The 12715-nt window shown below is 42.2% G+C and overlaps 1 protein-coding gene across 57 annotated transcripts in view; it reads right to left on the reverse strand.

Moving 5' to 3' along the window:
• The window catches only part of Adgrl2 (adhesion G protein-coupled receptor L2), a 618928-nt gene that overhangs the window by 48122 nt on the left and 558091 nt on the right, over window positions 1-12715 (reverse strand). For all 57 annotated transcript variants that reach the window (NM_001302210.1, NM_001302212.1, NM_001302209.1 and 54 more), the window contains 1 exon segment: window positions 2796-2905. In NM_001302210.1, the coding sequence (NP_001289139.1) occupies window positions 2796-2905 (110 nt within the window).

The following is a 12715-nucleotide window of genomic DNA, read 5'->3' on the forward strand; positions in this document are numbered from 1 at the left end:
GCAGCGGACTCTGTGGATGCACAAGACAGAAACTGACCCACATTGACTACAGCCGACATACTCTGCATCTGAAGTGACACACTATTTCATTTGAAATAATCTCACGTTCATTCAAAGATAATAATTTAGTTCATCAACATAAATGCAATTTTCTTATCAAATGAACTTGCAGGCAGCATCAGATAAAATTCTTCCATACTGTGACAATTTAAAATAGGCAGGCACAAGAATGCACAGCAACCAAGGCCTGGCTATAGCATGGGGAACTCCAGTCTGGCCAATCTCATTTTTCCTGTAAGTTTCCTATGACTTGTGAAATGTACACTAACTTGCTTCAATACTGATGTCCTGTCCACAATGAAGAATGCCTTGCACGTGTGTGCTTGCGATACAATGTTACCTGGATGAATGCAGTCGGGCACACAGATTGCACCTGCCTGTTGGCAAAGCCAACTGTGGCATCTCTAATGTTCTCTGCTGAGTGCCTTTACTGCTGTGTTTTCTGAAGTCATGGAAAGCCACTGAGGCCACTTAGAACAGGACGGAGTAGTTTGGGATCCGGGAGGTTCCTGCAGGATTAGTTATGGATAGAGACTGGCGTAAAGCCAAGTGGTAAGATACATGGTAAGCTTGACTGGATGGAGACATTGTTTTCTCTAAGCAGTGAGAGAAAGGGCTATGTATGTAAAGGCTTCAGCAAACCAAACACACTGTTAAAAAAAAGCGGGGAGGGGGAGCATCAAGGCTGGATCCTTAAAACAAAAGCACACGTGAGGAGAGGGTGTCACAGACAGGGGCACAAGGAAGGAGAAGATGGGGGAACAGGAAGCACTATGTAAGACTAGGAGTAATCTAGGAGGACGGCATTAAATTTTAGGTGAGCCGCGATTATGCAAGTTATAGTGTGTCACTACTGCATGGTATACAGGACCACTTCTAGTCTTTAAACAGAAAAAAAAAGTCATACACTTATATCTGCCTCTTGCCAACATCTAGAAAGGCAACAGCACATTAATTACTGGGGTGACTTTTTATTTTGAAGGACAAAAACTAAATTTAAAAAAATAAAAAAGAGCAGATACTTTCCCTGAATAGAGTTATTTGCAAGTTTAGTGCACAATATACAGTACTTCTGGGGAGCTGGAAAAGTAAAACGTGGAAAGTTAGACGTTCCAGATGACATTTCCTTTCTTAAACAGCGCGAGAAATTACTTAAGAGTCTGAAGGCAATGTTCTCTTAACACTGTTCTTGGATGTCTTAAGACTAGGTTACAGGGACCAGGTTGGAGAAAGACACAATTCTTGGCAGCTCTGACTGGTTCCACTGTTTGGAAATGGATGCTGTATTCCTTGTCTAATTTGAGGACAGAAACCAGGCTGAATTCAAGGGAGAGGGACTTCATGGAGCGAAAACTTTGGTTAGCTCAGAAGAATACAGTGTTCGTCTAGTGGCCCAGGAGGGTGGTTATGTAAAGCCACCACATTACACAGGAGCAACTCAGGGGCCTCCAATCCTACAAATGGTACAGAAGGTATTGAGAAAAGTGTATCCGTTTCATGGAGCACAGGAACACAGAGCAAAGATGAGGAGAGAAAGATAATCTGCATTTGGCCTTTAACTGACACCACACACATACACACACACACACACATCAATGTATCAAAACTGAGGCGGAGAGGGCAGAGGATCTTCCCAGCATATGCTAGAGTATGCCATCAACTGCCTGGATCTGCCTTATTTAGCAGGTGTTGGCCTGTTGGTGTTTCTATGTTGAGAAGGGGGTCTCTCTATGTTGCCCAGGATGGCTTCAATCATGCTGATGCCTCTGCCTCCCAGGAGATGGGACTACAGACACACAAACACCACAGCACCTAGCTCCAAGTGTCTGTCTGTACGTCCATCTCCTTCTCCCTCTCCCTCTCAAGGTGGAACGTTTAGAAAAGTACGGTAACAGTACAGTCCCCACAATCTCTTTTCACATGCCTCTGCACTATGGTGACACACTAAATTTTTTTTCAACTTCAAAAGGCAAAGAATAAAAGGACCTCTAGACTAGCTTGCGATATTAGGCAACATGTTCAAACTTTTAGGTTGTCTAAACTACTAAGGTATTTTCTCCCCTACATAAGAACTGTAATGGGGGAGCTATGTATTCTGATACTGGAAGGAAACTTCTGCTTCTACTCATACATTTCCAATTGAACTCTAAGGCTTAAACAGGATATTAACAGTGTAAAAGTAGGAAAAGCTAAAGACTCTCGTCAGATTTGTCTGTGCTCTTGGCTTTAAGCACTGAGACTTCCTCACTGAATCTGGTAAAGAACCAATTCCTTCCAGGACCTGAAAGAAAGGGGACAGCTCTCGCCTCAGTCTCTACTCTCGTAGCTCTGAGCACCAAGCATTCATGTTTCCAGGACACCAGGTAGCTATTCAAATCCCCCAGGATTAAACCTGAAGTCAATCCCTTCTTCAGAAAACTCTGAGCCAAACCAATTTGTCAGCAACTAGTATTGGGCAAAAGCACAGATTTCTATCTGCCCTCCTGAATAGCTAATTCAAGTTTGTTTTCTGGAAAAAAAACCAGTAGCCTTAAAAGCCAAACACTTAAGAACACAGACAGACACTTGGCCAGCATCAGAGGATGGCTTTCTTCCACACCGGAGTCCCAAGGCAGGGTGCTTTGCATGCATAATGATTCTGTAGGCCATAAACATACGTTCCTTTCACAGGAGGAGTCTTTTCAGCTCCAACAAGGAACACTGGAGAAAGGAGAAAATGCGAACTTCATACTTACTGTAAGGGACACATTCATATTGAACTTCAAGGTATTTGTAAGTTCCGGGACATGGATCAGGAAATACATCTGACCCGGTAACTACTACACACTGTGTTCGGTTGTTGCACCTGGAAAACAGAATCATTCAAGCCCGTGAGGCAAAATGCATTTTAATACTTGGGAAACACAACACAGAGCCGAATCATGAAGCATATGAAACTCCTATTTCCTTGGTATTTTCGTTTCTATATCAAGGGGCTCACTAAATTATAACTAGAAGTGAAAAGAAAATAGTCGATAGTCTCCAAATATATTAGACCGTTAGGTTTTAATTGGAATTTTTGTAATACCCAGTAGGTTCAGAGCCACTTCATAATGTATTTAAGAATCAAGAATCACAACCAGGAAAAGGTACAGTGAAACACAGGGTGGTATGCTGAACAACTAACCGGGAAGTCGTCACAACCTACCTGGACATACACAGACCCAGACGTCAGCCTCTGCATCCCTTGGTGCAACATGCTCTAACACAGGCACCGTCCCCACTCATGAACGTGAGATTCTTGCTAGCACTCCACACCTTGCAAGTGGAGGCCTGCAAGTGCACTAAAAACGCCCTCAGCACAGTGCATGACTAAGCACTGCTGCTTCTCACAGGAGCCGAGCTTCCGTCTGCGTTAGGACTGTGCACCCGGTTCTCCACCGGATGCCCTGAGAGTTAATATGGCAAACAATGCTGTGACCAAGATCTCCAGAATGAGAGACGTTCTTCCTATGTATTCCCCTGCAGCGGGACTCGCCTCAGTGCTATCATCGTCAGTGAGTCACCCAGGATCCCGGAACGAAGCTGGGATTCAAGGCAGGACGATGTGAGAGTTCCATAAGCGGGCCCAGAGGTTCCTCTCTTAAGCTATGTAAAGGCAAGACCTATCTCTTTTCTAATTTGATTTGATTACAGCCCAGTGGGATGGAATGTGTGCACGGGTTTCATTACACTTCTCGATAGTCTATACATTAAGAACACAAAGCAAGCAGAAGCGGGGCATTATTACAAAATGCATCCGACAATTTGAATACCGAATAGTCTGTGGTGCACAAAATAACTCAAGTATGGAATGGTACTGGAAAGCAGTCTGGGACAAGTAGATCGTCCCAGCACAAGGAAGCCCAGGCCAATGGGAAGCCCAGTGATACCAATGCAGGGACAGGGCAAGTTGCACACAATGCTGCTACTACAACTCAGAGAGCTGTCCTGAGCAGAAGCAGGAGGGATCTATGGAATTAAACAGCTAAAAAGTTTAATTTAAAATATATAACAGTAAAACTGTGACTAAGACGGAAACGATACATTGTAAACATTAAAATAGTTTGAAGGACAATGTGGCATTTTTTTAAAAAAAGATGTCCTGTCCCATAAATTTCAAGAACATGGACGATGTAAATGGTATAGCCCTCACAGCAAAACACTTTGCTCTCTCTGGTTTGTTTTGTTTTTTAAATTTCACTCATCTGAAGAAATTACCTGTGGTTCATCACTTAATCAATTACTTTAACGTGAGATGCATAAAAAGTTTTTTTATTAAAAAAAGTCAAAATGCACAGTGGACAGATGTGAGACTTCTCGTTGGATCAATATCTAAGCTTAACTCGTACAGAAAAATAACCTGGTGTTTTCGTTCTTTCCTGGTAGAGCAAAGAGGAATCTCCATGCATCCTAACCCTAGCGTGATCTTCCGGGTCTCCTCAGCCCTCCTGTGGTCCCCATCAATAAGTCAATTCCTTACGCGCCCTTTCTTGGACTTATTCGTCCCTACAGGAATTCTCTTTACGTTTCGTGCTCTTGTTTCTAAGAAAGCAAGAAATGTAAACGCCTACACATTAAACATCTCTTTTATGTTCCCCCCACTGCATATATTTGATAATCACTCAAACACATTCCGCTATTATATTCCAAGGGTTTAAATACACTTGGAGGAAACCCATAAAATAACAATTCGATGAGAGAACGAGCTTCTCATACATGCAGTGCCACCTCCCCTTCGTACTGAGGGATCCTGGTGCAGAGAGGAAAAAGAGGAAGCTTGCAGGGCGGCTGAAAAGAACACGAGGCTTTGCAAACAAAGCGAAAGCCCACATGTTGAAAAGACTTGTGATTTACACTGTGTTCTGATGGGGGCTGCAGAGATGGCTGAGGGTTAAAACTGCTTCCCGCTCTTCCAGAGCCCTGAGCTCTACTTCCAGAACCTACTTCCGGTGGCTTGTAAACCCCCCCTTCTCTCTCCCCCCCCCCTCACACACACACACGCACACACACACAGAATATATGGAGTTGGTTGTGACCTTGTCTAATCTATACCAGGATTTGTCTCTAATCCTCATCATTAGGAAGGAGGGATGGGGGGAAGAGGGAAGGAGAGAGAAATGGATGGAGGGAGAGAAAGAAGGGAGGGGCTGTGTCAAAGAACACATCAAAGACAGCCAACTTTCTCACCAGCAGAAGTACGGAAGTAATCCCGTAAACAAACCTGATTTTAGTCTGTTATTTGAGCTCACTTCTGTTTCTCAGTATCGTGGTAGGTTTGCGAGAAGTGAGGGTGAGACAAGTCCCACCTTCTCGTGGCACTTTACTCGAAAGACCAACACTAGAGAGTAAAACTATTGCTGTCTAGATTTGATATTTTTCTGAGTGGCTGCGTGTTAGTCACCTGACCACAGCTATAATTCCCAATGAACGCGGAGGACAAACATAGGCTGTTGTCCTGACCACATTGATTACCTAACCATACAGTGCATACGCTGCACAACAGGGCAGTGTGAAACATGGGGTTATGATCAGGGTTTTGTTTTTAAATGTATGCCCCAATAGATCACAAATGTTCACTTTAAATCTAAACTTTTCATGTGTGTTTTCATAATTATGTCTAAATATGCAGCTTTCCCTGAAAGATATAAATATATATCCACGGGATGGAGATATATGTAATATGTATGGGCACACACATACACACATATATATGGGGGAGGGGAGAGAGAGAGGTAATACTAAGAAAAGTTGGAGTTTTAGACTAAATCAATAAAGAGTCAATAGGACAAGAAACTTCATTGTAAAAGGGTGAGACAATCATAGTTGTGGACATGAGTATCTTTAGGCACAGAGAGGAAAGAAAACCGTTTGGAGGACTGAATTCAGCACCAGCGGTGCTCATGAGGAAACTATCCTGGATGGGCTCTCAGTAGGAGGAAGAGTCTGGCAGTCTTTTAACCTGAGTGTTGTGGGAAAGACTGTAAAACTGGAAATTGCTATAATTGAATAGATCAAGAATGAGAAAGCAATTACTTAGCCACAAAGGCAAAGTAAATTCCCACCAAGGGCTCAACGCTCTATTTTCATTGCCATGGAAACGAAAAGGCAACATAAACCAAAAAAAAAAAAAAAAAGAAAAAAAATGGACGCAGTTCCGGAGTCTGTGTCCACACCGGGCAGAGATTGAACCTGACACCCCTTCCCCACATAGAGAGTTGTGTGTATGAGTGAAGTTGGTGTTGCACTAACAGTTAAAATACTGATGTATTTTGGTAACACCTTGTGGATTTACAATGTTTACAACCTAACAGACATTATGCTAGCTCTAGGGTGGTTCTGTAGGTGTTCGTTCTGATGAAGATACGCAGATGACTAAAGCATTAAAGCAGTGGCGATTGAAACCTGGTCCTCAGAGCAGCATCAGTGCCAGCCAAGAGTTTTCTAATAAGGAAAATGATCAGGGCCAGACCTGGAGAGAATTCACCTCTAGGAGACCCCGAAGCACTTTTATACAACAGGGGGATGTGTCTCATTGTTCTGAAGACCACCAAAACGAAAGACGGAAAACTTAAATATTTCAGGAAAAAAAGAATATGTATGGTGGCCGTAATTTCCCTCCATAAAATATTATGAAAACAGAACAGAAAATAAACAGTGAGTATCTAAGCATGTAACTGGCGCTGACAATGCCAGTGCGTCTTGCTTGGTCACAGAAGTCAAGTGTTTCTGCTGCCCTATTTTGAGCAGACCTTCCAATCGCTTATTGGCGAGCCAAAGTGAATGTGGCATAATGACTCATATAAACCTACTTTAGAGACAGGAGAGAAAGGAAGAACGTTATCCTAAAACTTGCTAGCTATATAAAACTTTCACTTATTAAATGTGAAATTAAGATTTTTTGACAATATATTTTTTAAACAGGCTGTTTCCCACAGGCAGAAGTAATTTCACACACACACACACACACACACACACACACACACACACACACACACACACACACGCTATAAAAACAAACGTAGATGTGCTAACACCCCGCCCAGCATTCGACATTAACTTGGGTTTCCATTGAGTTAAAGGCTTCTACTTTATCATCTTGATGTAGGGCAGGTTCAGGGGCACAGTGCTTTCTTAGATGCTGAGAAGCCATGGACGTGATCTGCAGCATGGAAACACCAAAACTAAACAAACAAACAAACAAACAAAAAAGAAAACTAGCCTCTCTCTAACTTCTACATTAACTCTCACTGCCAACTTCTGGCTACCCTACTGAGAGGTCATTCTGCATATGCCCATAGGGAACATCAGACCTAACCTGAGATTTCCACATGACATTAAAACAGATCCAGTAATAAATGATTCTAAACACCAGCACGTGCAAATGAAATACGAGGGTCATCAAAACAATGCCCTGCATTAAGACTTTAAAAATGTATGTCTTACTCTTAGAACCAACAATCCCACCAAGAAAATACTATATCCTGCTTTAGAGGTTGTAAGTGGGTTCAAATACGGCAAAGCAGGTTGTGTCACACATAAAAAGCCCGTTATTATAAGCTTTCTGTATTAGCCAAAGGTAGTGATAGGAAAGAAAGGAAGCCCAGGGTTCATCTTTATGACCTAAATTTTAAAAACCAGTAGGCCTGCAGATGTTTCTCCATGTGTCGTCAAGCTCTCTCTCCTTTACCTTATGCTAATGAGCCATTCTCCCTAAAACTAACAGAGAAACGAACCTACATACCAGAACCGATAATTTAAACCACTAAATATTCACAAGAGAGTATCGATATTTTCATGATCATCAGAAATTGGAGAAAAAATTTAAACTTGGTGTCAATGCTCAGGCCCATGTCCAATAGATAAGAGAAAAAAATTACAAGGTCTTCTGATGAGTAACTCACCGATTTCTTTGCCCTCACAACCTTCAGGTTGCTTGCAAAGGGATTTAAAACACGTATCTGGACCCCTATATGGAGCCAATGTTGACAGGTATTTTCAAAAATATCCACAGAACTTCCAAAATTAAATAAACTACCTCGAGAAGACTTGATGAAAATGTACTTTACGAAAGCAGACTCATTTACACAGTAGTATACCAAAATCACTTAGAAAGATAACACGTGTGCCCCGGCACAACTCTGAAATCTCAGCTGTTAAAGCTGAGGCAGGAGGATTCTGAGTTCAAAGGCAGGTTGGTCTTCTCTGACCCTCAGGAAACGTCTCGCATAAGTGAATAACTGTTAATTGTAACTTTTTATTGGGGGGGGGAGACAAGCTACCGTCTGGTTCATATGCTATTAATCATAATTGTGTTGAGAGAGAACAGAGCAACCATTGGGATGCTGTGCTACAGTGGGACAATGAGTGCCAAAATAACAGGTTTCAACAGGACGGAGAACTGAGGGCTCAGTTCTATCCTGCAGTCTGTGAGTCCAGCAACACTGCACTAGACCATCCCTGCTCAGTCTTTTCATCTAGAAAATGCACTGACTTGCCTGGAAGATTGTCAATAAGCTTCAACTGGATAAGGAAGATGGACTTTGTGCAACGCCTGGATGACGAGGAATCCCCAACATAGTGGAAAGCCTCGGGAACAATGACCCTTCGAGAAACCGGACCCAGAGCTGCAAAGTCAGAGTCGCGCCTGTTCTGGCGCCATCCCTGCGCTGTGTGCACGCGTTCCTGCGTGTGCCTTTAAAACCACGCAAGCCTGCCTCCCGTCCAACTCTAATCTTGAACTGTACCACGCCCGGCTGATTGTGTTTCCTCCGCTTCTGGTTATCTTATGCTCGTTACTACCCTTTACCAAGTGCGAGGGATGGAGATGAGATTCCACGTGTAATCTATTGTGAGAGGCGTTCTAATCAATAACCTCGTTCTGCTGATTAAGCAGAGGCTTCTGTTTTGGCAAGATAACATTAGCTTCTCCAGTCATGCTCCAAAAACCATTGGGAATCTTCCCCAGATCATTAGATATGCTACAATAAAGCTTTGGTGCATTTTCTTTTCTCCCTTAAATGACTTCTTCACTGTCCCATCGCTCCCCATCACGGACGGCACCACATTATTACCGCAGCTCCCCTGGAACTTGTACTCAAGCTACGCCTCCAGGCCATCGGATGCCATTTTCAATTGAAGCTTCTACTTGAAAATATAAATTAAGAAAATTTCATTATCTCCTGCCAGGGGCCATTATTCACCACAGTTCTAAGGAAGATTAAAAATGCAAAACCTACCAACTTGAACAAATACTCCCCAACATTCGACAGAGATGCTCGGTATTACCCAGACAGGAAACTAAATTCGAGTTCGCTTGAATCTGAAACGGGGCTGCGGAATTAGTCCAGCTCCTTACCGAGCGCGTGTGTTCAGTGAAGACTGCTTCCACAATTTCCTCCTCTAATTGGCATCTGCTATTTTTAAACTTCCATTACTACAAACGAGCAGTAATAGGCTTGTTCTTTCCACACTCCTCCCTTGCCAGCTCCCTTCAATCTTCAAAACGTGCAGTTCCAGAAGAAATACCGACTTGTGAGGCGTTGGGATACCAAGAGGTGTTATCTTGTGCACAGGGCTAACTATGAACAGAACACTCATGATGGCAAGCCAAGCCAGGTCCGTGGTGAACTGCATGTTATGAATGAACAGAACACCCACAGGCGAATCTCTTACCTCGGATCTCAACAATGGGGTAGGGGAAACCTTAATGTCTCCGGTTCAAGTAACGAGAAAAACAAATAAATAATGTCAATTGGTCTACTTCATTTTATTCAAGTCCACAGGCTAGAAGAAATACAGAGCCCTCTTAGCAAAAAGGAGGGCATGAGGAACAGAACCCTAAAAAGAAATGAAGGGAAAAGAAAAGAGAACTTGCTGACTTCTAAGAGGCTCGTTGGAGGCGAACACATGACAAGCCTGTAAGGATTCAATCTGTGTTTCTGAAGGATGAAGTCAGTGATAAATGGTTAGCCTGGTTCTTCTGATAGAATTCTGTCAATTTGGACAAATTTTTGTATCATGAAAGAAAACAATACATGGGCGATTTATTTGCTGGGGGAAGTACCCTTTATTTTCAATGGCGCTCCCATATGCCAACATTTTGAATGGTCTGGATCTGTCACCCCTACACTTAACCCTCCTAGTACAGACTGAGAATAAAATGTTCCACACACAGCATGCTGTATGACTCCAGGAGCAGTAAGAGTCAATGCAAAGAGATGTACACAAACCGAAGTACTCAAGTCAGGCAAGAAAGGGAGACAATGATGATACCCAAGACTCGTGGATAGTCATTCTCCCATGTCGGGAGCACCCAGCCAAGCATCTCTCTTCTAAAATACAGCTTACAACGAAATGTCTTTCTATCATCCAAACTTTCGCAGAGTTATGGAGACAGATCCTGCTTTCTTTAAGTATTTATCAGTGAGGATATGAAAGCTTAACGAATTGCTAGGTAAACACGACCTCAGGGAGTTAATTGATGTGGCATGATCATGGCAAAAGGGAGGTGTTCTATGGCACAGTCTCAGATGCCAGGGAACCTCATGATTCACTTTGCAAATGTGCCCCATCTAGACGAGTTCTACCACACAGAACTTCATTCCTTAGGCATGCTAGGCTACTACATAGATGAATTAAAGGGCGATGTCTTATTGAATGCGTTTCAAACATAAGAGCCGCTCCTGTGCCAGAAGCCAGAATATGTAGGTTTGCCATAGGCAGAGAAATAATCTGGAAAAACGAAGTAGTTCAAATTGTATCCCACTTGACCATATATATATATATATATATATATATATATATATATATATATATATATATATATATACATATATATGGATATATATATATCAATCATGTTATAAAAAATTTTAATGTAATCCTGGTTTTCCAGGGTTGTGGTGAGTAAATCTTTGAAACTGCTGTGTGGACAACTGTAGAAAAATCTCGAGTGTGTAACTTTGTGCTAGGCATACGTGTGTGTGTGTGTGTGTGTGTGTGTGTGTGTCTGTGTGTGTGTGTGTAAGTAATATTTGACTATCAAAGAATGTTGTGTGGAAGAAAAGCAGAAAAAGGCCCCTTCCAAATAGTTCTGGGTAAATTAACCAGTGTCTAACAGCAAAGTCCTATTTAAGTCCACTGCTACCATTTGTGGTAGATACTGAAAACAGGAATAACGTGAACAGTAATGGCATCCATGCACAGTTTATATCTCCGTAAACGACTACACCAGAAAATACAGCCACCACGTATATGGATCCTAAAACACATGCATGACCTGTATCCTGCGGACTGCCAAAATTACCTTGAAATTCCACATGAATTATTAAATCAAACATCTTGAAGTGGTGATGCTGTGCTAAAAACAACTTGTGTGTGTGTGTGTGTGTGTGTGTGTGTGTTTTAGAAACCAGTGAAACTCCTTGCAGTTTTTACTGGACCTTGGGGTCAGTTTAATGCAAATGAGGTTTGACTCACTCTGAGCCTTATTAATCCAAAGTAAAATTTCTTGTTTGCAGAAATGCACATTCAACACAAACGCACTTGCTTTTATTAGCAAAATCAGAGGTATTTATGTACAAAGCACGCCATTGAGACTGCTTCATTCATAAGGTCATGAGGTCTAACTATTTAATGACAAGAATAAGAGCATTTAGTGGGGACAAAAATCAATAATTATATAATATATATATTATATATATTGTACCTAAATTCTCCAGACATGCTTTAATAATTAAAAAAAGAATACCACCTGTAAAAAGTAACAGTGTGGCAACCTGCTACAGTTTGCACTTGCATAGCTGTCACACTTTTAACAAGGGAAATGGGAAGTCACTATGGGATGCCCTAGTTAGATGAGATTAGCAGCAGACTTGTTACCAGACTGCATAAGCGACGCGGCATAACAGGATGTGACCTTGTGGAGCTGCAGGGCCGCTCTGTGATGCCTTCCTCTGCTATACCCCTTGCTAATTATCTGCAAAGTTACGGACCCTTTTGTCCTGGGTTATTTTTCTTCAAATTGTGAGGGGATTTTGGTTTCTAAATATTTAATTAGTTTTGTTCTGATGTGAGAATTGTACATGCCAGGCGCTTCGATTTCCATACCCACTCTGTCTAATTACCCTCAGATTTAGATTGCTCTTCCCAAATCTTTTTCCTCTGTAATTATTTACTTCTGAAAGATCATTCAGCGAAGAAATATTTTCACCCTTATGACTCTTCTTTGCCACAAATGGCTCTGCTGGTCCCTTAATTACCCGCTTGGAGGACTGGAGCCTGAAATAAAGCTAAGGAGCTGGGATGGAAAGGAGGTTTGGAGGGCAAGACAGAGTCAGGGACAGCATGTGGCGCTGTTTAAAGTCAGGTTAAAGATGGCTCCCCAGGCTGGAATACAAGTTGATAAACAGGAAAATTACACCATTGAGGTGCTTTTTCCCCCTGACTCTTTATTTAGATAGACTGTCATTTAGTCAGTATTCTAATGACCGTAAGACGATTTCCCAGACTAATTGATAACTGATATGAATAGTTCCTGCTTCGACAGGTCGCATTTGCATCAAACGCTGCAGCAAATGCTGGACAGACATCGCACGCGAATACCATTGCATGCTCAGAAAGAAATTGCGGACGC

Source organism: Rattus norvegicus, chromosome 2 (assembly GCF_021556685.1).
Source record: "Rattus norvegicus strain SHRSP/BbbUtx chromosome 2, alternate assembly SHRSP_T2T, whole genome shotgun sequence".
NCBI classification, from domain to species: domain Eukaryota; kingdom Metazoa; phylum Chordata; class Mammalia; order Rodentia; family Muridae; genus Rattus; species Rattus norvegicus.